Source organism: Monodelphis domestica, chromosome 6 (genome assembly GCF_027887165.1).
Source record: "Monodelphis domestica isolate mMonDom1 chromosome 6, mMonDom1.pri, whole genome shotgun sequence".
Taxonomy (NCBI): Eukaryota; Metazoa; Chordata; class Mammalia; order Didelphimorphia; family Didelphidae; genus Monodelphis; species Monodelphis domestica.
The window spans coordinates 231,473,403-231,495,729 of record NC_077232.1 but is presented as its reverse complement, the minus strand read 5'-3'; the positions used below and the strand labels follow the sequence as shown (position 1 = coordinate 231,495,729).

Sequence of the window (22,327 nt, the reverse complement as noted above, 5' to 3'; positions counted from 1 at the left end):
GATTCTAAGATAGAAGGGAAAGATTATTTAAAAAAACAAACATTTATTGTGAGAACAGGTGTCCAGCATCATGCCAGCTGCTATGGGGAATCCCAAAATAATATAATGTACGAAGCTTAACCCCCAAGATTTAAAAAGTCAGCTGGCTGTCAAAAAAACAAAACCTCTGAGACAGATAGATTAGGTACCATGATTTACTTTGCAAAATTTGGTGGGTTGTTTTTTTTTTTACTTTTATAAAAGGATTCCGAGAAATTACTTTTAAAATAGCAGCTCTCACAAAGCATTTGGAATGATCTTATTTATAAATGGAATTCATAAATATCTTAGCAGGAATCCATCTCCAATCCAAAGCAAAGTACCCATCAATATACACATTACTGTTTTAAAAAATCAGTCTTTTAAGCATGTCATTAAAAGCATGGAATATAAACATACACATCACAAAGAACCAAAGAATCACAATGGCATGTTTGCATTCTCTTGTGGTAGCCAGCTAGACTCATGACACCCACATCATGATAAAGGAAAGCCAGTCAAGTCAAGGAGATATTTCCTAAGCCCTTATATGCAGAGTACTCTGATACAGATTCAGAAGGGTACCGAGGAGAACAGAAACTCTTTGAATAAGTGCTTGTTTGGTGCTGAGTACTAGACTACTAAAGGTGGAGAATGCAGAGAGAAAAGGGAGAGTCTCTCTGCTCTCAAAGAACTCTCATACTTTTTTAATTTTGTTGTTGCTAAGTTGTTTTTCAGTCATGTCCAGTTCTTCCTGACCCCATTTGAGGTTCCTTTATTAAAGATATTGAAGTGTCTTGGCATTTCCTTCTCCAGCTTATTTTACAGATGAAGAAACTGAGGCAAGCAGTGACTTGCCTAGGATCACACAGCTAGTAAGTGTCAGGCTAGATTTGAACTCAGGAAGATGGGTATTATTCTGGTCATGGCCTCCCATCCACTGTGATAGTAAGCTGCCCTGATTTAACTGATTAATAATTAAAACAAGGCACAATATCTCTGCCCTTCTAGAGCTTACAATCTGACAGATAAACCCCCCATACAAATAGTTATGTTACACATTATTATACCAGCATGCTGAAAAAATAATAAAAATAAGTAATAATTATAATATAAAATTTGAAGGTTTCTAAAGTGCTCTACATGCTCTCTCAGAAGATCTTCACAACTACTAAGGATATGGGGGCATAATCTGAATTTGGGTCTTTGTGACTCCATGTTCATGAAATTATGCATTTTGCTACATACCTAAAAGGGGCCCAAAGGGGAAGGATCTGAAGAAAATTAGAAAAAGCTTATTGGAAGAGGTCAAATTGTAGTTAGTCTTTCAGGCTTGTTAGGAACTCGACAGGAAAAGAAAGAATGGGAACCATCCCAAACACAAGAAGCAACCTGCATTAAGACAAGGAGGTGTGAGAGCACTGTGTTTATTCAGAGCCAAGTATGACTTTGGCAGAGAACATGTGGTGGAGAATAGTGTGAGATAAGCTGGAAAAGGAATATAGACTTCTGCATCTCAAGCAGAGGGGTTTGTTTCTTAATCAGTAAGGTGATGGGGAGCCAAAGATTCTTACGCCGGGAAGTGATGGGATGATGCACTAATATGCATCATCTAACTAAAGTGGTGACAGTAGGAAGAAAAAAGAAGGGTACCTAATATCAAAGGATATTAGTATAGAAGGAATCAGCAGAATCTGGTGCCTGACTCAATAGAAGAAATGAGAGAGAAGGGGAAGAATGAAAGATAAAACTAAGGTTAGGCTATGAACATGAAAGACAAAGTGAATGCCACCCGCTGAAAGAGGAAAGTCAGGAGGAACCAGTTTAGGGGGCACTAGATTAGGAGCAGACCTAGATTTAGAGTCATCATACTTGGGTTCAAATCCTATCGCTTAACTTCCTGCATAACCTTGGACAATGATGATATCAAGGGAAAGGAAAGAGAAGATGCTCAAGGATTAGAACCTCAGAGAACATGTATATTGATAAAGGTTTAAAGAGACACTTTCTGCATTAGCCACTGAACTTGGGATCTGGGGATTGGGAGAGACCTTACATGATCAATGTGGGATTGTTTGAAGGTCCTGAATGTGGTATCTTTATTCGCTATTTCCTTAGTCCTTAGTTTCCTCATCTAAAAAATGAGACTGAACTAGAGAAACTCTGCATTTAAGAAAGGAAGACTTTATGGTATTAAATGAAAAGAGACACAGACATGGAGGGATAGATAGGCAGAGACATACACACACACACACACACACACACACACACACACACATAGAGACAGCCATACAGAGAGAAATGGAGAGGCATAAAGTGGCAAAGATATGAGAGCCAAGGAAAGAAAACTATTTGCTTCTAAGAAAGAAATTAGGGTTAAAAAGCAGAGGGATAGAGGTAGGGAAATTATGAGAGGATGGATGGTTAGAGCATATGATATAGAGCTGATTGTTAGAACTTTGATTCTATAGGAAGGGACACATGCTCCGATTGGTTCTTTACTAAAGGGCTTTTGTGGTCTGAAGTTCTTGATTGGAACCCTGATCCCTATAGTGGGTTCTGTCCTAAAAGGGAGTAGGTGACTGAGTCACATAGCATCTATACCCATTTTCCTGGAAATACTCTAATCCAGCCTCCCACCACTAAAGATACCACTGGATTTGACAACTAGAAAGTTGTCCATCTTTTTTTAACTGTTACCTTCTGTCTTCCAAGGTAGAAGAGTGGTAAGGGCTAGGCAATGGGAGTTAAGTGACCTTCCCAGGGTCACACAGCTAGGAAGTGTCTGAGGTCTTATTTGAATCCAAGATCTCTCATTTCTAGGCCTGGCTCTCAATCCCCTGAGCCACCCAGATAGTCCAGAAGTCAGTGGTCTTTGAAACTGAAGATTCCATTAATTAATTCCATTCCATTAAGTGAGGGTGACAGACCTGATTGTAAGGGGATGATAAAGGTCTGAGTAGTAAGGAAATGGAGGCATCAGATAACTCTTTCAAGAAGTCCAGAAGCAAAGGAGAGAAAAGAGATGGCACAATCAGATGGATGAGACACAAGGGTTAATTCAAGGCTATTTGGTGGAAGGGAGACCTGGTCATGTTTGTAAGCAAATGGAAGTTTCTCCCTCCATTGTGAGGGAGAAACTAGCTCTGAAGAGTAAGTGGGGGAGGAGACTATTGAAGAACAAATCAAGAAGAAGGAGAAGAAAATAGTCCAGGGGTTAGAGGCAGAAAGATAAGCCTTAGGAAGGAAGAGGGGCTGTAATCAAAAGAAAAAGTGGATGATGGTGCTGAGAGGGCTGAGGAAGCTCACTCCAGACAGCCACAGTCTTCCACCAAGTCAGGAGCTCTTAACATGTGGTCCATGAACTTTGTTTTCATAAATCAACTTAGATATATGATTATTTTTTTTTGCAAACCAATGTATTTATTTTACTGCATATGAAAACATCATTTGGATGTTTTGGGGGTCCATAAACTTCAATGGACAGCCAGAGAGGTCCAGGATACACACACACACACACACACACACACACACACACACACACACACACACGTACGTTAAGAACTTCTGATCTAAGTGAAAGGTAAGTCTGAGTCATCTACTCCAAGTGTCAGGATTAAGGGCCATAAAGAGAGCAAAAGGATTGGGAGAAGCTTGAAGACAATCCACCTCCATGTGAGGTCATTCTGGAATACAGTGTCTTTCAGGGCTAGCTCTGTGGTCCTGAGATGAGATGACCAGGAAGAGAAAGAGCCAATACATGTAACTGAAGGTAAACATGGCAAGCTCTTTCAAATGATCACTCACAAAGGGCAGCTAGATGGCTCAGTGAATTGAGAGCCAGACCTAGAGATGGGAGGTCCTGGGTTCAAATCTAGCCCTGAACACTTCCTAGCTGTGTGATCCCAGGCAAGTCACTTAACCCCCATTGCTTAGTTCTTATCACAATTCTGCCTTAGAACCAATATAGAGTATTAATTTCAAGACAGAAGGTAAGGGTTTAAAAAAATCACTCACAGAACTAATGACTAAGGTTTGGTGGTTGCTTCCAAAATTTCTCCCATAGGTATCCTCTGGTACTTATTAGAAAAGGCAGAGAAGCTGTGGGTCAGAGGAGTCCAAAATGGTCTGTTTTATGAAGATTACCTAATTAACTTCAGTCTTAATTTGCTTTTATTCTTGCTTCCTAAAAATTGTTCTCCATTCTGATTATTGGATAATTCTTATATGCTCTAAGATAACACTTTCACTCCAAGATAATTTCACCTACAGTACTTTAGAAAAGTAAATGTTTTTTTAGTTGAAAATCACTTTAAGGAATTCATGAAAGCATATAAAATGCATCTTTACAAAGCATGTAATTATTTTGTAACTTGGTCTTGTCCATTTCCCCGATTTTGAGAAATAACATACAACTTTTCTCTCTCTTTAGACTTTCCAGTCTTGTACAAACTGCTGCTTAGAAAGACGTGGTAAGAGCAATTGTGGAGGTGCTAATGATTATCAGCTCAAAAAAGGAGTGTTTAGAACACAGTTCTCACCTCCTCAGATGCTCTTCCCAAGCCATCCTAGACACTTGGGGGTGATGGAGAGGATGGAACTGGGCTCCTGACTGCATCTATTCTAGCAATACATGACTTGCCCTCCAGACCTAAAATCCATCCTATAGGTACCTGTAATTTTCCCATCTAAGTTTATTCTTTTGTAAGGAAAAACATAACCTAAAAGTGTGCATTTCATGGACAAATATGGCAGGTAAGAAATATGGCAAGATGGCTGCTTGGTACTCTACAATAATACTGGAGAAGGAAATGGCAAATTGTTGCAGGATCTTTGCCAAGAAAACCCCATCAACAGTATTGGTCCATGGGGTCACAAAGAGTCAGATACAGCTAGAGGATGACAATAAGAGCAACACTTTATAACAATATTTCCTAAACTGGATCCCATGGAATCTCCCAATTTTTCCCTATGATAACAGTAAAGTGTGAAACTGACACAAATCATTCTCCTCTAATATTAAATATAACATTATCATTATGTATGAAAATCCAAATGATGTGGTAGCTTTGGGTTTTGCTTTAAGTAGTCTTATGCACTTCTATTTTGCCTTGAAATTTCCCAGGCTCTCTTCTTTATCCCAGAGAAAGCCTTATCCAGAAATTTGCCAAACCAACATCTTGCTTTTAGCAGCAAATTCCAAGGCTCAAAAAATTCATAATATGCCCCACTAAAATATGCTGATTATTGATAGTTAGTCACTTACATGTTTATATTTTCTGCATTTTCCTTATCTCTATGTTATAGGAATTCTGTGGCCTGGAGAAACATTAAGGAACTAGGCATGGAGAGAGCTGCATGGCAGTGATCCAAATTCTTTAGATTTTCCTTAGAGCATCAATATGTTGACTTGGAAATAAATGTAGCCATTATAAATGCTACAGACAAAGAAAATGAAAAGAGGTGGCAGATGGTATTATTAGTCAAGGAAGAAATGAACAATTGAAATCTCTGGTCTTTTAAGAGAACCTACAAGAGAAAAGAAGATGGAAACCAGGGGTATTGTCCTAGAAACTTTGGAAAGTTTCCAAACAGTACATTACTTCTTTTTTTAAACCTGTACCTTCTGTCTTAGAAGTGATACAGGTATCAATTCCAAGGCAGAAAAGTGGTAAGAGCCAGGCAAGTAGGGTAAGTGACTTACCCATGGTCATATAGCTAGGAAGTGTCTAAGGAAAGATTTGATAGCACATTACTATTTTTTTTAAATCTTTACCTTCTGTCTTAGAATCAATACCTTACATTGTTTCCAAGGCAGAAGAGTGATCAGGGCTAGGCAATGGGTTTTAAGTGACTTGCTCAGGTTCACACAGCTAGGAAGTGTCTGAGACATTTGGAAGTACATTTTTTTAAAACACTTACCTTCTGTTGTAAAATCAATAGCCTATATTGCCTCCAAAACAGAAAAGTGGTGAGAGCCTGGCAAGTAGGGTTAAGTGACTTGCCCAGGGTCACATAGCTAGGAAGTATCTAAGGAAAAATGTGATAGTAAATTATTCTTTAAAAAAATCTTTATCTTCCATCTTAGAATCAATATCTTATACTGGTGCCAAGGCAGAAGAGTGGTAAGGGTCAGGCAATGGGTTTTAAGTGAATAGGTCAGGGTCACACAGCTAAGAAGTATCTGAAGCTAAATTTGAACAGATGATCTTCTGGCTCTTGGTCTGGCTCTCAATCCACTGAGTCACCTAGGTGCCTCCTACATTACTTCTTAATTGTATTATAGAACCAAAATCTGACAATTATATTTTTTAAAGCTTTTAAAGTAGATGCAGCAGGGGATAGAGGATCACTTCTTCCTTGGAGATAGGACGACCAGACTGCTCCTTACATGTACTGTCTCTGTGATACTAGCAAATTCCTTTCTAAGGCCTAAGGAATATTGTGATGTACAGAGAGGGTGGCCACCTGCATTGGCAAAGGATATTTTCTCATCCAGACAGTCCCTAAACCAATGAAACTATAGATTCGATCCTTATTCCTATTTTCGAAAATAGTATCTGCTATTTCTATTCTAACTTATCTGCCTACCAAATAGCTTACTTCAAAGAGTCCTATTTCTTAGATGAGATGCCATGACTGTATAGGCAATGGCTGGAAAGAGAGCAATTGTCGCCTGCAAAGCACGCTGAAATGCATGAACCCTTTACTTGTGGCATTACTGGGAGAATCAAAGAATGACCTCCAATTAGAGCCACATGAAATACCATCCCTGCTTCTTGGAAACTGGGTTTTCTGGACATATCAACTTAATTTCTTCTTTCAAGACAGGGATAATAAAAGTAAGGATGAGTTTCTGTGCATATGTGTGTATGCATGCGTGTGTGTACATTGTATGTGAGGGTGCAGGTGTCTGTATGTTTGCTGAGAGAAAGGAAAATTCCAAAAGAAGAGGGGGAAAGGGCTCTTAATTCCCAAATGCTAGCAAGCTGCTCTCCCAGTGTCTGCTTGGGAAGCGAGAGGGAATGGGATGAGATACAGCTTTTAAAGCTAGAGAGGAGGGAAAACCCTTTCTCGTGTGCATGCTTTCATCCCAGAGCTCCAACCTGTGCTGCCAAACCCCATCTGCTTTTTAAAACACTTCGAGACTTAATGAATATGAAGAGCAAATGCCCAGGGAGAAGGGAGAGAGAGATCTCATTCCTGGTCCAAAAACAGTCATGCTGGCCAACATCCCTTTAGGACCATCTTCATTACCGTGATACCTAATCTTTTTTATAGTACCTACTATGTGCCAGGCCCTCTGCTAAGCCATTTACAATTATTGTTTCAATTTTTACAATGATCATTTCATTTTATCCTCACAATAACCCAGAAAGTTAGGGATTGTTATGGTCCCCATTTTAAGGAGGAATAAACTAAAGCAGAGGTTAAGTGACTTGCTCAGGGTTACAAGAGAAGGTAGTTAAGTATTTTCAACTCAGTTCTTCTTGATTCAAGGTCTACTGGCTCTACCTACTGGGCAACCTAACCAATCCTATTAATATCAAATTTAAAGAGTTTGGGACATTGCTCATCAACTGAGAGGGAATTACGTGGTGTTGATATCAGGAAATGCTTTGGCCACCTGGGCTCTAGGTAGGGTCATTATGTGTCTGTCTCTGTCCCTCTCTATCCATCATTAAAGCCTTCTCTTTCCCACAGTTATCCCATAAGAGGTTAGACCCCATCTGTTCAGGAAAACCTAATTTCAAATCCTGCCTCTGTTACTTTCTGCCTTTCTGCTCTCTTAGCCTCTCTGGACTTCTGATTCCTCATCAGGAAAATGGCAGATTGAACTAGATGACTGTTAAGGTCCCTTCTGACTCTAAATCCTAGAACTGACTGAGCCTGTTATTTCTACCTGGTGACCTTAGGCAAGTCATTCACCTCTCCAAATCTATCCAATTTTCTTTTCCTAAGAGAAAAAGAAAAACTAAGGAAAACAGCTATTTTGCCTCCCAGACAGTTGCTCTGAGGATCAAATAAGTCAGTGGATGTGAAAGCACTTTGAAAAACTGTTAAAATGCCACATAAAAGAGATCAACTATTATTTTGTGAGAGCAGCATTGTTCCCAAAAAGTATCACACACTCCAGTCTTGCCTATGTGGCATTTGCTTAATTTTAATATAACAGCTAACTAACCCTGGTGCAAAAACTATTTTTATGGAAGGACTTAATTTTCCTGAGCAATGAGATGATTACAAAGCGAAACTGGATAAAACTCTAAAAACAAATTTGGGAGAAATAAAACTATACTGAGTAGTAAAAGGGCTAATGTAATCCTTAGCAGAACCAACCGGGCGGGAATCAGGAAGAAAAAAGACAAAGCCAGAAACAGTCTCTCCACAAGACTGGGGCCATTTCCAGATAGGGCTTGGAGGAAGTCTTAACACAACTAATGCACCCGAAAATCTGTCAGAATTTTCCTCTTTTATCTTCAAAAGGGGAGAACTTGGCCCTGGGGGGCATCATATATTAGTGTGGAAAGATAAATGGGTATTTTTGTCTTAATGTAGGAGCTAAACCATAATTTTTAACTGAATAGGTGGTATATAACAGATATTTAAAATGTACATTATTTACATAGTTGGCTTATTCCTTTGTGTTACCACTTGCTTTTAACTCTAACATCTCTCTCAGTTCTAACTACATCTTACCCTTTTGGTACTACTCTACAAAATTTCTGAAATGATTAATACTAATTCGATTACCTAGAAAATTCAAAATATTGGTTCACTTTTAGGAACATTGGAATTTCCAAATCATAATGGGGCAGAGAATCACTTTCTTGACTCATTAGATCTATTCTTTCTAGCATTTCCTCAAATCCTTTTTTATTTTAAATTTATTTATTACATTAAAATACTCAGTTAAGTTCCTCCCCTACACTTACCCCATTAGAGAAGGTATCATTTGACAAAAAGATATATGTATACATTAAACTATATCTTATTTTTTTCTATTTATCAGTTCTTTCCCTAGAACCCAAGGCCATCTTTTAATTCTTAAATTCGGATTAAAGATGACCTCCCTTTTTATTTTTGGTTGTAGCAGCACTTCTATATGTTTGGGGGGGGGGGTGTGGATGTGTGTGTCTAAGTGTGGATGTGTGTAAATGGATAGATCAATCATGGTTAGATATGCAGAAATGTGTTCATTCACTCAACAAGTATTTATTGCAAATGAGTAGTAGCACAGTGGTGATAAGAATATTGAATCTAGCATCAAAAGACCCTTGTTCAAATCTCATCCCAATATATGCACCAACTTTTCCATGGGCAGCCCATTGGGGTAGTAAAATAGGGAAAGTGGGGATAATGAAGAATAAAATGAAAGTAGAAGGAATCCCCTGGAAGGAAGGAGGATACTTCCTCTGACAAAAGAAAAGGAGAAGAAAATAAGGGAAGATAAAGAAACTTTAAAGTGTAGAGATGTTGTGGACTCATGACAGATAGTCTCAGTCTTCTTAGAAAAGTAGGGAGTGAGGTCATCTGCCAAGCGGGAGAGGAATGGGACTTGAGGAACGTGGGAAAAGTCTGGAACAACTGTTTCAGGAAATAAAGAGAAGCACCCGTGAAATTGATGAAAATCACTGCAGATCAATGAAGAAGGCACCACTGAGATGAAAGAGTATTAATTTGTCTTGAAGACATGTAGCAGTGTTTGTGACTTTTTCCAGTCATGGGAGAAGTAGATTTAGGGAATTAACCAGGATTGTGAATTGGAATGGCAGCCACAGAAGAAATAGCCAGGTTGATTTATTGAGGAGTTCTAGTGAGATATAAGCATGAGGTAGAGACTCAATGATGTAAAGTGGAAAGAGCTAATGGACTGGCAGAATTGGACATTTAAGACTCCAAAGTTTAGAATTCAAAGAAACCTCTAAAATAATCTGTTGGGCTTTCATTTTACAGATGAGGAAATTGAGGTAGTGGAGGTTAAGATGAGGAATGATCACAATGAAGATAGTGAACAAGATTAATTAGGTTTAAGAAGCAGGAATGAATCAATGGCTAGAAGTTTATATTCAGGAGAAAAGTTTAGAATTAGAGATTTTGGAGGCAAAGTAGTTCTAATGAGTCCATTTCCAATCAACGTCAAAAGACCACTGGATTTGGAATTTGAGTTCAAATCCTGACTTTGCCACTTTACTAACTCTTTGTGACCTTGGCAAGTCACTTGGGCAAGGTCTCTCTGGACATCAGTTGCTTAATTCAAAAAATAATGGAATCTTTAAGGACACTTACAGGTTCTAAAATTTTGATCCTATGAAAGTATTCTAGAATCTTACCATCACACAACAAACATTCATACTGGAATAGAACTCATTCACAGTTTTTAGTCTGGCATGCTAAGAACATATCTTACCATCCCCATCCTCTGGGATTCTTAACTCTCCTCCAACTTCCCAGAAGTGGTATTAAGACCCTACCCCAAGTTATTGTCATGTCATGCCTCTAGTAGCCCAGGACAGAGGCCTGAGGGTCTGAGAGATTATAGGACTTCAGGGATAAAGGTCTGGTGGGAGGGTTTGACTTCCTGCCAAAGTAGAACCCTTGGAGACATTTCTTGGTTATGGCTAGCTCCACAGGTCTCTCTCATGCCTTTTATTGTATGGTCCTGCCTGCTTCTCTTTCCATTTTCACTACCTGTAGATTTCAAGTCAAGGTTTCTTTCCTGCCCAGGCACAATGTGGAACAGAACAATTTCTCAAAGAGCATCTGTGAGTTTTCTAAGGCTAACCACTAATAAAAGAAGAGGAAAGAGCTGAGGAAAAAAGGACTTCCTCTTATTCCTTTCACTTCTCTTTTCTTTCCTTAGATCCCACAAGGAAAGAAAGTCACATAGTGATGCTAATAGGGGGCTTTTGTACACAAGAGGAAGAAAGCAAAATTCACTGATATTTCAAGGATAAACCAGGCTCATGCAATTAGGAGCAGCTGGAAGCTGGAGTGGAAGTAGGGCATGGAAGAGGTTATTTAATAAAATCAGGGTTAGGGCTTACTTGAGGGGTTGGCTTAAGAGGGAGTCAGGCTGCAGGTATAGAATGGGGACATGAGAAAAAGCTTCTTGGACACTTGTAGGCAAAAGTAATCTTATTTTTTTAAACAGAATAGTTTGGGAAAAAGAGCCAGACACAGAGGAAAAGGTGAGAAATTTAATACTAATTATTTAAATGGACATAGCCATATTTACTCTTACTTTGTTTGCTTTGTTTGAGATCATCTCTACAACTCTTACTGTTTTTTATTCTTCTGAAGCACAGTAGTCCCTCATTTTAACTTTGGATTAATCTTTGTGCATCAAATATATTTCTTGTAAACCACACTCTTGAATTCTGCTTTCTAATTCACTTTGTCATCATGCTCTTTTGTTTTATGGGTGAATCTATCCCATTCACACTTACATTTAAGTTTGGTAATTTTTTCCCCTTCCATCATATCTAATTATGTTTCTTCTCTTTGCCTCAACCTACAACACACTCTTTAAAAAGAAAAAAGAAGGGAAACAGAGAAAATTAAATCAGTACTAGTAACTATACTTAGAGTATTAGTATTCTCCTCTACTTTTCTACTTTTTCCCAAAGCCCAGACCTCATCTTTTATTTTTTCCTTTTAGAATCAACCATAGTTCAAGTTTGTTTTGCTTGGCACAAAGATGATGAACTAGAAACATACATTTTTCAGACATAGCTAAGAAACTTAATTGTTTCTCTTTATTATATTTATTACAAGAGAAGATTTCTAGAGGAAGAATTGGGAGAGGGGACTTAGTGAAATGCCAAAAAAACCCAATAAAACATTTAAAAAATACACAAAACAAAAATTTCAGAAAGTGGCATAAATTAAATAAGTACTTTAAAAGAAATCAAACTGTACATCCAAGTGCTGTTTCATATACAATTTTTTTTATTCTTTAAATGCTTAACTATTCATATTTGCTGATGAGCATTAAATCATTTTTATAAATTTATTTTTAATACTCTTACCTTCCATCTTAAAATCAATACTGTCAATTGGTTCCTAAGCAAAAGAGTGGTAAGAGTTAGGCAATGGGGGTTGTGAGTTGCCCAGGGCCACATAGCTAAGAACCCTCTGAGATTATATCTGAAACCAGAATATCTGGCTTCTAGGGTTGACTCTCAATCCACTGAGCCACCCAGGTGCCCTTAAAAAGAATTTTTAAAAATTGTCCTAACTGAAGGCAAAATTTCGTTTACCTTCTTTATTTCCTATTCCACTGTCAGTCTTACCATGTTTGACCCCTGAGCCAAAATATAGGAGATAATAGATTTGGAAAAGTTAACAGTCATCTAAAGACAGAGAATACAAGTTCAGCTTACATATATGGCACACCATCTGTGCTGTGTTGTTGATCTTCTAAAATTATTGACACCCTTTTTGATACTTGCTCATTTATTTCTCTACTTTCAGTTGATATTTTATTTTGTCACTCCACAGAAATATTCCTGATGAGCACATATTTCCTTGAAATTCTCAGCTTTCTTTGTTTTCCAGTTTTCCTCATATGATTTTCTGTTTCCCTTCTGGGTGGTACTTCTCCCCTCTGACCCGTAGCCACAAGCAGTCTTTTGTCATAGGCCCTCTGCTTTTCCTTCTAGTGACTCACTCCAGGAACCAGATTTATCATCAGAAGACTGATGGGCATTACAAGCTCTGCCACTCACTACCTGTGTACTTTGGAGACATTATTTGACTTCTCCAGGCATCATTTTCTTCATCCTGTGCCAAAAATCTCCAACCTTAACCTCTTACACAAATACTAATCTCCTATTTCTAACTACTTACATCTATCTCTGCCTAAATAAATAAAAAACACTAAATTTATCACCTTTCTTCTTTCTATCCTTGGCTCTTTTTATCAACTTCCTCATCTCCATTAATACCAACTCCATTTTCCTTCCCTATTATCTCAAAGACCATAAAGTATTATGTCCTTCTCCCTTTATAATCAATTAGTCACCAAGACCTATTGATTGTTTCTAATCCCTTGTGGGGAGAAAAAATGCTCCTTGAGGGCAGGGATTATTTCATTTGTCTTCCCTGCTCTCTTCCCTTGTACTAGTACATGTGCTAACTAGCACAAAGTAAGTATTTAGGGCAGGGAGGCAGCACAGAGGATGGAGCACTAGACTGAGAGTCAATAAGACTCATCTTCCCAAGCTCAAATCTGGCCTCAGACACATACTAGCTATGTGATTGTGGTCAAGTCACTTCACCCTGTTTACCTCCATTTTCTCATCTGGAAAATGAACCACTCCAGAATTTTTTTCAAGAAAACACCAAATGGGGGTCACAAAGAATTAAACACAAATGAAAACAATTGGACAAGTATGGAGAGGTTTATTCCAAGCACATTGCCACCAGGAGATGTATTTTTCTGCCATGTTGAACCATGAAATAAAACCAAACTTTAAATCAGAGTCAGACCTGATGGAAATAACTGAAAAATAACAGTAAGTATGTAATAAATGAGTATTAATCCCTTCTCCCTTCAGATTATATACTATTCCTACAGAGTGCCTCAGTTATTCTCCCTGGACTCTACTTTCATTCTTAGTATCTTAATCCACCATGCTTTGGCTCCAGTGAAAGCCTCTTAGCTGTCTTCTTCTCAGTCTCAGAAACTACAATGGCTCCCTATTGCCATCAACTCTAAATTCCTCTGCTTAGTTTTCAAGACCTTTCATTATGGCTCCTAACCTAGCAACCTGATTTTCTCTTTCAATACTATAAATACTCCATATATTGTCTTGCTGGCATTCACACAAAGCACTCCAATCATGGGTTTGCTCACATTTATTTTCTTCTGCCACTCAGGCAATCGTGAATCTTCACCTCTTCTGGTCTATGAAAAACTAACCCACTTTCCAAATCCAATTTCAAATCCTAGAGCTCTCCATGAGAATGGGCAAATTTAGCACCAAAAATCGTTCTAAGATTGGATGGATAAAAGATGGAAATGTTTTTATGCAATATATTCATATTTCTATCTCCCAAGACTCTATCTCCACTACCCTTTCAAAATTGTGCCAAAAGACATAACAGAATTTTGAAACCATGTCAACTCAACAATTCCAACAAGCAATAAGGGGGTAAAAAAATCCTTCACCACCATGTTCAATATTCCTTCCTTAATGAATAAATAGGATTAGTACAGGCCATTTCAGGTGCAAAATTAGCTTACATCCAGCAACGATAAGCATGGAAGTTGAGGAAGATATCCACAAAGTTGACAAAGGAGATGATATGACACTGTTTATTAAAGCTGCATATCTCTTATAATTTACCAGGTTTCAAATTAGCATTCCTCTTTGTTGTGGACATCTATGTGAATCCCAAAATATATGCATTTAACTAATCCCCCAGAGTATTGTGGAAATTATCTGTCTTTATGGAATATAATCTCAAATATTCGTTTTATTTAGAGAGGAAAAGAACTGAACATCCTCAAGTGCTTTCTAATACTTTCCCATCAAACTGTGTATCCTAGAGTTTAGACCTCACCAATAACACTTTTGCCACAATGATAAAACTCCTGTACTGAGACCCTTATTTTATAGTCATCGAGGTATAAAGAAGCCATGTAATTTGTCAAGGATAAAAGTGGTTTGTGGTTGGTCCAGGATTCAGACCTAAAGCTCCCATCTTCTACTCCTACACACAGTCTGCTCCCATAAAAGTCCCACATCTCTTAAAATGAAACAGAACCTAAAGAATTTGAATGTGTAATGCATTATGTGCCCAAATTAGTTTCTACAAACTGTCAACTAGTAAAACTAGTAAAGATGGTGAGTAACAAGTGGATTTTCCCCTTGCGCTGTTAGAACTACTTAAATTAGCTCACAAAACTAATTACAACTTTTTGAAGATTTGATCATGTGCTTTGAGCTCAAAAAAAAAGAAAACCTTTCAAATCTACAATATGGATTTTAAAAGTCACTTTTGAGCTTTACAACAAACAAAAAACTTTCAAGTTCTTCCAGGGACTAAAATTAGAATGTGCCATTACTGTAATGCTAGAAAATGTAAGAGGAACTTGGAGGGCACATGGTTTACTGGGTCCACCAAGCAGTACAATAATGTCATTCAGTCAAGGCAACAAATATTTATACTGGGTGCCTCCTACATGAAGAAGACAGTACTAGGTGAACATAAAATTTAAGTCATGCTTTGTCTCTGCCTTCGGGAAGTTTATAATCTTAATTAAATTACCCAAAATTTAACAGCATTAAAGCTGTCACTAAAATACACTTGCAGTAGAAATTATAATTATCCAAAAAAGGTTAGAAAAATCTAAAGCAAGTGTCATCTTTTAAGGGCTGGAGCCCACAAGTAGGTACCACTTCTTTAGAACAGATCTTAAAACATCCAAATGTATCAAATTGCACTTAAAATATAGTATTTCAATGCAGTTGCTGAACATTCATTTTCCTTTATATATATATATATATATATATATGTATGTATGTACATATATATTTTTTTAAATTAGCAAATATTTCTTCTACTCCAACCTCAAAGGGGGAATCCAAAAGACCAAGAATTAACAATGAAAAAGGAGAATGCACAACATAGAAAGAAGAAATAAGGAATATACAAACTATTTTACCCAACTATATGCCAATAAAATCAATAAATTAAATTAAATAATGGATAATTATTAAAATCTAAAATATTTGGATGAGCAGAATGGAGAATTTGCAACCAATCTTGAGTATTCACTTTCAAGTATTCCTGTAGGGAACCCTACACTTGATAATTTTTTAAGATTTTTTCATTTTTCCTAGTCAATTATCCTCCCCCAGGAAAGAGCAATTTGAAATTTATTCATAATTGGGGGTGTAACTTGCATTTGATAAAGCCGCTTGTCTTCAACTAGTCACATGTACCCCTTTTTCTTTCACAATTGCAACAAAAAGAAAGCTTCCCCCTATACTCTGTAACTTCTCCACTGGGAAATTAATATTCAAGATGAACAATGAACTCATCACATGGCCTGTGAACTCCCCGTTGCTAGGAAGCCTGTGAATAGCCTGCATCATTTAAGATCTGGTAGTATGTCTGAGCTGGAAGATTAATCAGCAGTTTAGGACATCAGCTCCAAGACTCAAAAGTCTCAGAATTCTCTGTCTGTCCCTTCAAGTTTTATGTGCTTGTTGTAGGTTGTCAAACTTAAGGGGAGTGTATCCGGAAGGTATTAAAAAAAAAGTCTAATACTAAATGTCAAGGATGTTGGTCATAAATCATCTTTCAAACCAGTAATTATGTGCTAGAGAGGAAAAGGCTGCTTTAAATAGTGTGGTCTCATTATAAAGCTATTTTAGTTGGCTAGGCTAAGTTTTTTTATTTTAATACATAGGATCAAGTTCAGAGATACATCACCAAATAAAAATCAAATTAGTATTTATCCGTCTACTCTCTGTATAATACCTTGTATATTACATACTCTATCTTTACTATTAATATGTCCTTCCCAAAGTCTCTAGGGAGCTACTACTATTCCCTAAAAAACCAATTCATATAAATTTCTAACACACCTACTATGTGCTGAACACTGGGGACGCAAAGACTCAAAAATAATTTACAATTTTTGGAAATTATTTCAGTCATTTTCTAGAAACCATCTTTTTTGTATCACTTTAAGGCTGGGCTTTATACTATAAGAAAGTCTGACTACTAGGTTGCCAATCTTTTCCATCGAATTGAATCTATCCATAAAAAAACTTTTTTCTTCAATAATCTAACATTAATATAAAAAGAACTGATGACAAATGACTAAACACAGAGAATAAAGAAAAATGAAAATCTTCAATATGTTTCCAAGCAGTTTTCTTTGGGGGTTTTAATTTTTTTTCATTTTTTATTTCTTTTATTCATTTTTATTTCACTTTTTCCTTGATTTTATGTGACAAAGAATGCATTTGTATTCTTAATCCCTATAACTTTTGTACAAGGGGGCTTCCTTTAGATTTCCTATGAAGTAGAAAGATTATTATAAGAAGTCCCAAAGTCTTTAAACAGATTATCTGTTCCTCCCAGAACTAAGACTAGAAAAGAAATGAAGAATTACAAAGAGAAAAAAAAACTAACACTAAAAGGAGACAATGACTCTTCAATTTCCATTATAGATGTATCTCATTAATCTTTGATCTCTCATACTATTTTAACACCTGCTTTTTATTTAATCGATTAGCCACAAATATAATAAAGAGTTTATTCAACCTCTCCCCATTCCATGTGGGCTATTTCCTCATCACCATTATTCTAATATTAATTATGAATCCCATCCCTTGATCTCACTTCATATGGCACTAGGAACAGGCTAAAAAGTAGCTTTCCTGATCCTTCAAAACATCCTATAGCATATAGAACAGAGAGTGGTAGCTACTTACTTTAAAAAGCAAACAAATTGTTAAAGGTTCATTCTGAAGCAATAACCAACTAATATGAACAAAAGGGATTCCATAGTTAAAAGCCCAAAACTAACAGAAGGACTTTGAGGTTTGTTAACAAGGAAAAGTATGGCCCCAGTTACTACTGATAGCTTGACACATGTTTTCAGCAGTGGTTTTCTGAAAGGAAGAAAAGAGGGAAAGAGGCCAAGCTGCCCATGTATTAAACAAAACAACTCAAATTTGATACAACACAAGAGGAATAGCTAGAAGAACCCAGCCACAGAGAATGAATGTTTGGGAAAGTGGGAGTTACTGTATTTCTGGGGTTATACAGAGATTTCGCTGTTTCTAGATCTGCTGCCACAATTCAAGAGGAGATTATACCAACCATAAAAAGTATCTTCTCAACACTAAGGGATAACTCATGCTTGTCATTTCCTTCCAAATTCTGGTTTTCATGGAAGTGGTTACAGTCAAGGCAGCCTCCTTGCCAATATCCTCATGTCGGCAGGTTTTCAATGGAGAAATAGTAGTTTTTCTCTACTGTGTTAATAGCAGCATGTTGGCAAGTCAATTCAAAAGCGTGCAAGGGGATTCGAGCTAAAAGGACTTGCTTTTATTTTTAGGAGGTAGTACAACTAGACTCTGACTGCTAACTACAAGTTTAACTCAATAAGCCCCAGGAGCAACTGGGTTTGGAATGATGGATTGCATTCATTTCATTTTTGAAATAAGAGAGCTTCCGTTCTTGGTTAAAAGAGCCCTTAGAAGAAAATACATTTCCACAGATTAAAAACCCCAAACCAAAAAACCCAACACCTGACATCTCTCTCTACACCAGGGTGGTCACAAGAACCAAGCAAAACAAAAGGCTTCTAGGATTTTCCCCCTTCAGCATTTTCCCAAGTCTTCCATCACTGTGTCCTCCAATCTCAAGCCAAGGCCATTTGACCATATTCCAGGCAGATTTCCAAAGGGGACCATGTTCAGAAATGCTTTTGTAAGAAATAACACTGGCATTTAAGCCAGGTCCTCCTTTCTGAAGCCGGCACTCCCCCCCCAACATTGTTTGCCCTTATTGCTTGCCCTGCAAATATATGCTAGAGCCTCCATTATTTCCACACAGCCTAATTCAAAGCAATGTATGCTCAATCCCCACATGAGCACACTGAGATTTAATAACACAATCACTCTACAGAATATTTTTAAATAGCCCCAACATAGTTTTCTGTAATATAAACAAATGTAGCCCAACCTTAATGCAGTCAGAGCATTCCACTGGGTAACAGCATCTGCAATTCCAGAGATGGAACCTTCCTTCCTCCCCTGCCCCCTTGCAAGAAAAGCACATTCAGAAAGACCCCCTAAGATCATTGGGCATAACCAGGAGAAGGAAGGCTGGGGCTGTGGGCGATCTGAATTGGACCCTCCTTCAGCAAGAGAAAGTGGCCTGCTGCTGCCAGGCAGCAAGAGCTTGCAGCTACTTACTTAACTTCGGCTAAAAACCCAGATATTTCCTCTCCTCGTTAATTTGAGTTGACTAATAGCTTTTAAACCCCACATTGAGCCGGCCTTGCTGGGAATCCTGCATTGGTACAAAATGGTGGCTGTGTGCTCATTTTTTTCCTGCTTAATTCAGAATATATGTGTGTATGTGTATGTACATATATATGTATAGATATACACACACACACATATTTATATAGAATAGATCCCAATATGCTCTCTGCTTTTCTCATCAAGTCAGCACCTCTACAGAGAGAGACAGAGACAGAGACAGAGAGACAGAGAGCTCTTCCCAAGCTGTTGCAATAACCAAGAGGAAGAAAGAATGTTACCAACCTGATGTCATGTAGCCCCGTGATGCCTGGGAGATAAAGGCCGGTGGGAAACGTTTGTGCAATCGATAGTCCTTTTCACTGCGGGATCTCATGCGGTCTGAGGCCCGGTCAGAGAAATCTGAACTAGGCCAGGCTCGCCGTAAGGTTGTACTCCGGGTCTTCTTCATTTTGGAGGCGGACTAACCTGCTACTGTCTCAATACTGCAGGAACCTGGGCGAGCTGCAGCCTGGAGCCAGCGCGCGGCTGTCCCTTGGTTCATCAGGCTGCTGCAAGCCCAGCCTGGGTAGATTCTGCAAACATTTTCCCACCGCTGCTGCTACCGCCGCCGCCGCCTCCACCACCTCCACCACCTCCACCTTCACCACCTCCACCACCACCACCTCTTCCTCCTCTTCCTCCTCCTCCTCCTCCTCCTCTATAAAACACACTGCAGGTCCGTTCCTTCCCACACACCCCCACCTCGAATGATCCAATTTTACACACGTCCCACAATGCATTACACTTCATTTGCAATCAGTCCAGCTTATAGCTTCCAGATTCATGTGGAGGAAAGGCACATTAGGAAGGCTTTCCCAGCCAAAACGAGGAGGAGGAGGGGGTGGGGTGGGGGGAAAAGAGGTTGGGGGGTTGGAGGAGCAAAGATCTGCAGCGAGAAAGGCGATGGGGTCTCAGACAATAGCTCAATTCAGCAAAGGAGTGCTTAACCAACTGTGAGCCGGGGGCACAAAAGACCCAAACAAATGGGGGTGGGGGGTGGAGAGGAAAAGAAAAAAACGAAGGCCTTTGGTTTTGACCTGAGACAGGGCGCCCAGGAAGCTGCGCTCGGATGGGCTCCTCTCTGGCAAGAAGGATTAGGAGGTGGCTTTTCAGATGACAAGTCTCCAAGTTGTTTTCCCTTTCACCTACGGGAGGCTGGAGCCGCAATCAATGAAGCAGGCTGGATCCGGTCTCCGCCGCAGTCAGCAGTGGGGGTGCTTCCTTCCAGCAGCCCCTGTCGCTCGCTCACAGGAGAGAATGAGTGTGTGTATGTGTTTGTGTGTGTGCGCGCGCGCGGCTCCCTCACACACGCACATGCACACACACACACACACAGGCTCTAGGCAGGGTCCGCAAGCAACAGCAGCTGCGGCAGTCGTGCTCCTGTGGAAGGAATCCACCCACCAGCAGACAGAGAAGGTCGTCACCAGGACCGGAGCTCCTCCTGCATCCTTCCCGTGCGCTGGCGCTAAGGCTGCTTCTGCGTGTGCGCCGCGGGTACGCACAGGTTTCTCACATACTTGTGCATTTTTTCTCCTACCTACGAGCTCCGGCGGCTCCGGGAGCCATGGCTGCCAAGAGATCCCAGCCTCCTGGCTCCTTTCAATGCCTCCAAAGTCAATGCCCTACTAAGTGGCTATTGCTTCTCTGCAGAATGGCTACTGAAGGGCAGGAAAGCCAGCAGCCACCCAGTCTCATGCTAATCAAGAAGCTGTCTAAAGTTAGAGCCCTGATCCTGTCAAGCTTCACATTTTAATGTAAAACACCCTTGGGCTTCCCGAAAACCTTGGCTGGTGCCCCAGCCCGTAGTCAGCTCTTGTAAATTTACATATTTGGAGATAGCCCCACCCCCTTTTGAAAGGCTGGGGGCGGGCATGAGGGAAAGAGGAGGGGGAAAAAGATCTTCAGTCTACAAGGGAAATCTGCAATTCACCTTCCCCACCTGCAGCGGATTCTGGAAGCCTGGGCTCCTTGGACTCCCGCAAACAAATTCCTAGGCAAAAGGTCCAAGCGGCCTCCAAACCGAAGTGGAAATGGCCTCTCGGGCTAGTCTTCCCCTCCCCGTCTTGCCTTGTTAGCCACTACCAACTGCATTAAGGTTGGCCACCCCTTTACAAATCAAGGCTGTGTGCAGCTGTTTCTAGTCTAGCAGCCAATCATTAAAGGACAACAATGCACATAGTGACTGAGGAGAGCAAAGAAAGGCGAGCTGATGCCTTCAGCTTCGATGGAACCCAAGCAACAGAGAGTTAATACAGAATTACAGGCGCATGGCCAGATTGCCAGCTAAATATTACGACTGTTGCTGTACTGATTTTCTCCTTTACACCTCCACACACACAAATGCACGCACACACACGGCGAGAGAAAACAATTCTAGGATCCCCCAAATTCTTTAAAGTTACTAAAAGTGAATTTTGGTTATTTCATTTTCCTTAATTAACATACTCTTCTCCCCAGCCCGGGCTCTTCATTTCACTTATCTTATCTAATTATTCCTTTTACTACCGCTAGCAATTTGCTTGTAGACAGGGTCTTCTTGTCCTTCCAGTGAGCTTGCCCTTCTTAGCCGCATAGAGGGCAGTGGACTGATTCTAAGCAGTTAAGACTTAGCCAGGTTAAAATTCAGAACACTCTAACACAATTTCTAGCTATTTCAGGGCTGAAATGCCTTGGAGACAGCAAGATTCATTGAGCTCAAAACTCATCACAAGTTAAGAGATGTTTTTTCAGCCCAAAACCGTGGTGGAGAACCTAGGGACGAGGGACTCCAATTCTGTAACTTACCTGTCCTTCATGTAAAACGGGGACTATGTTATTAGCCTCTCAGCACGGATGACAATAAAAATATAATGATAAAGCACTTGGCTAGCCCCTACAAGGAAATAATATTTAGGCTTCTGCCATATTATTAAATGCAATTCAAAAGCCTAGCTCGCTCTGACATTGTGGGCAAAGTTAGGAAAGAGAGATACCCCCAAGTCCTTGAATTGGAAGGTTCATGGAAACAGAAAACTACAGAAAATCAAATGCAGCAACTACATGACAAAAGTATGGTTGGTGTATAATCAAAAACTTCAATAAGCTATTAATAGCCTTTGACCCAGAATATCACTAGTAGGCCATGCCCCAAAGACATCATCATAAAGGCCCATGTATATAAAAATATTTCTAGCAGCTCTTTTTATAGTGGCAAAGAGCTGGAAACTAAGTTTCCCCATCAAATGGAAAATGATTAAGTTCATTAT

At 39.3% G+C, this 22,327-nt stretch overlaps 1 protein-coding gene across 5 annotated transcripts in view; it reads right to left on the bottom strand.

Moving 5' to 3' along the window:
* Positions 1–22,327, bottom strand: part of STOX2 (storkhead box 2) — a 314,602-nt gene that overhangs the window by 132,931 nt on the left and 159,344 nt on the right. Inside the window, exon 1 of one of the 5 annotated variants that reach the window (XM_001363933.4) lies at positions 19,323–21,164. The exons of 3 other annotated variants lie outside the window; for them this stretch is intronic. In XM_001363933.4, coding sequence (XP_001363970.1) covers positions 19,323–19,488 — 166 coding nt within the window. In that variant the 5' untranslated portion in view covers positions 19,489–21,164. Of the gene's footprint in view, positions 1–19,322; positions 21,165–22,327 lie in introns of those variants that run through there. One more of the 5 variants, XM_007496074.3, reaches the window with a different exon arrangement.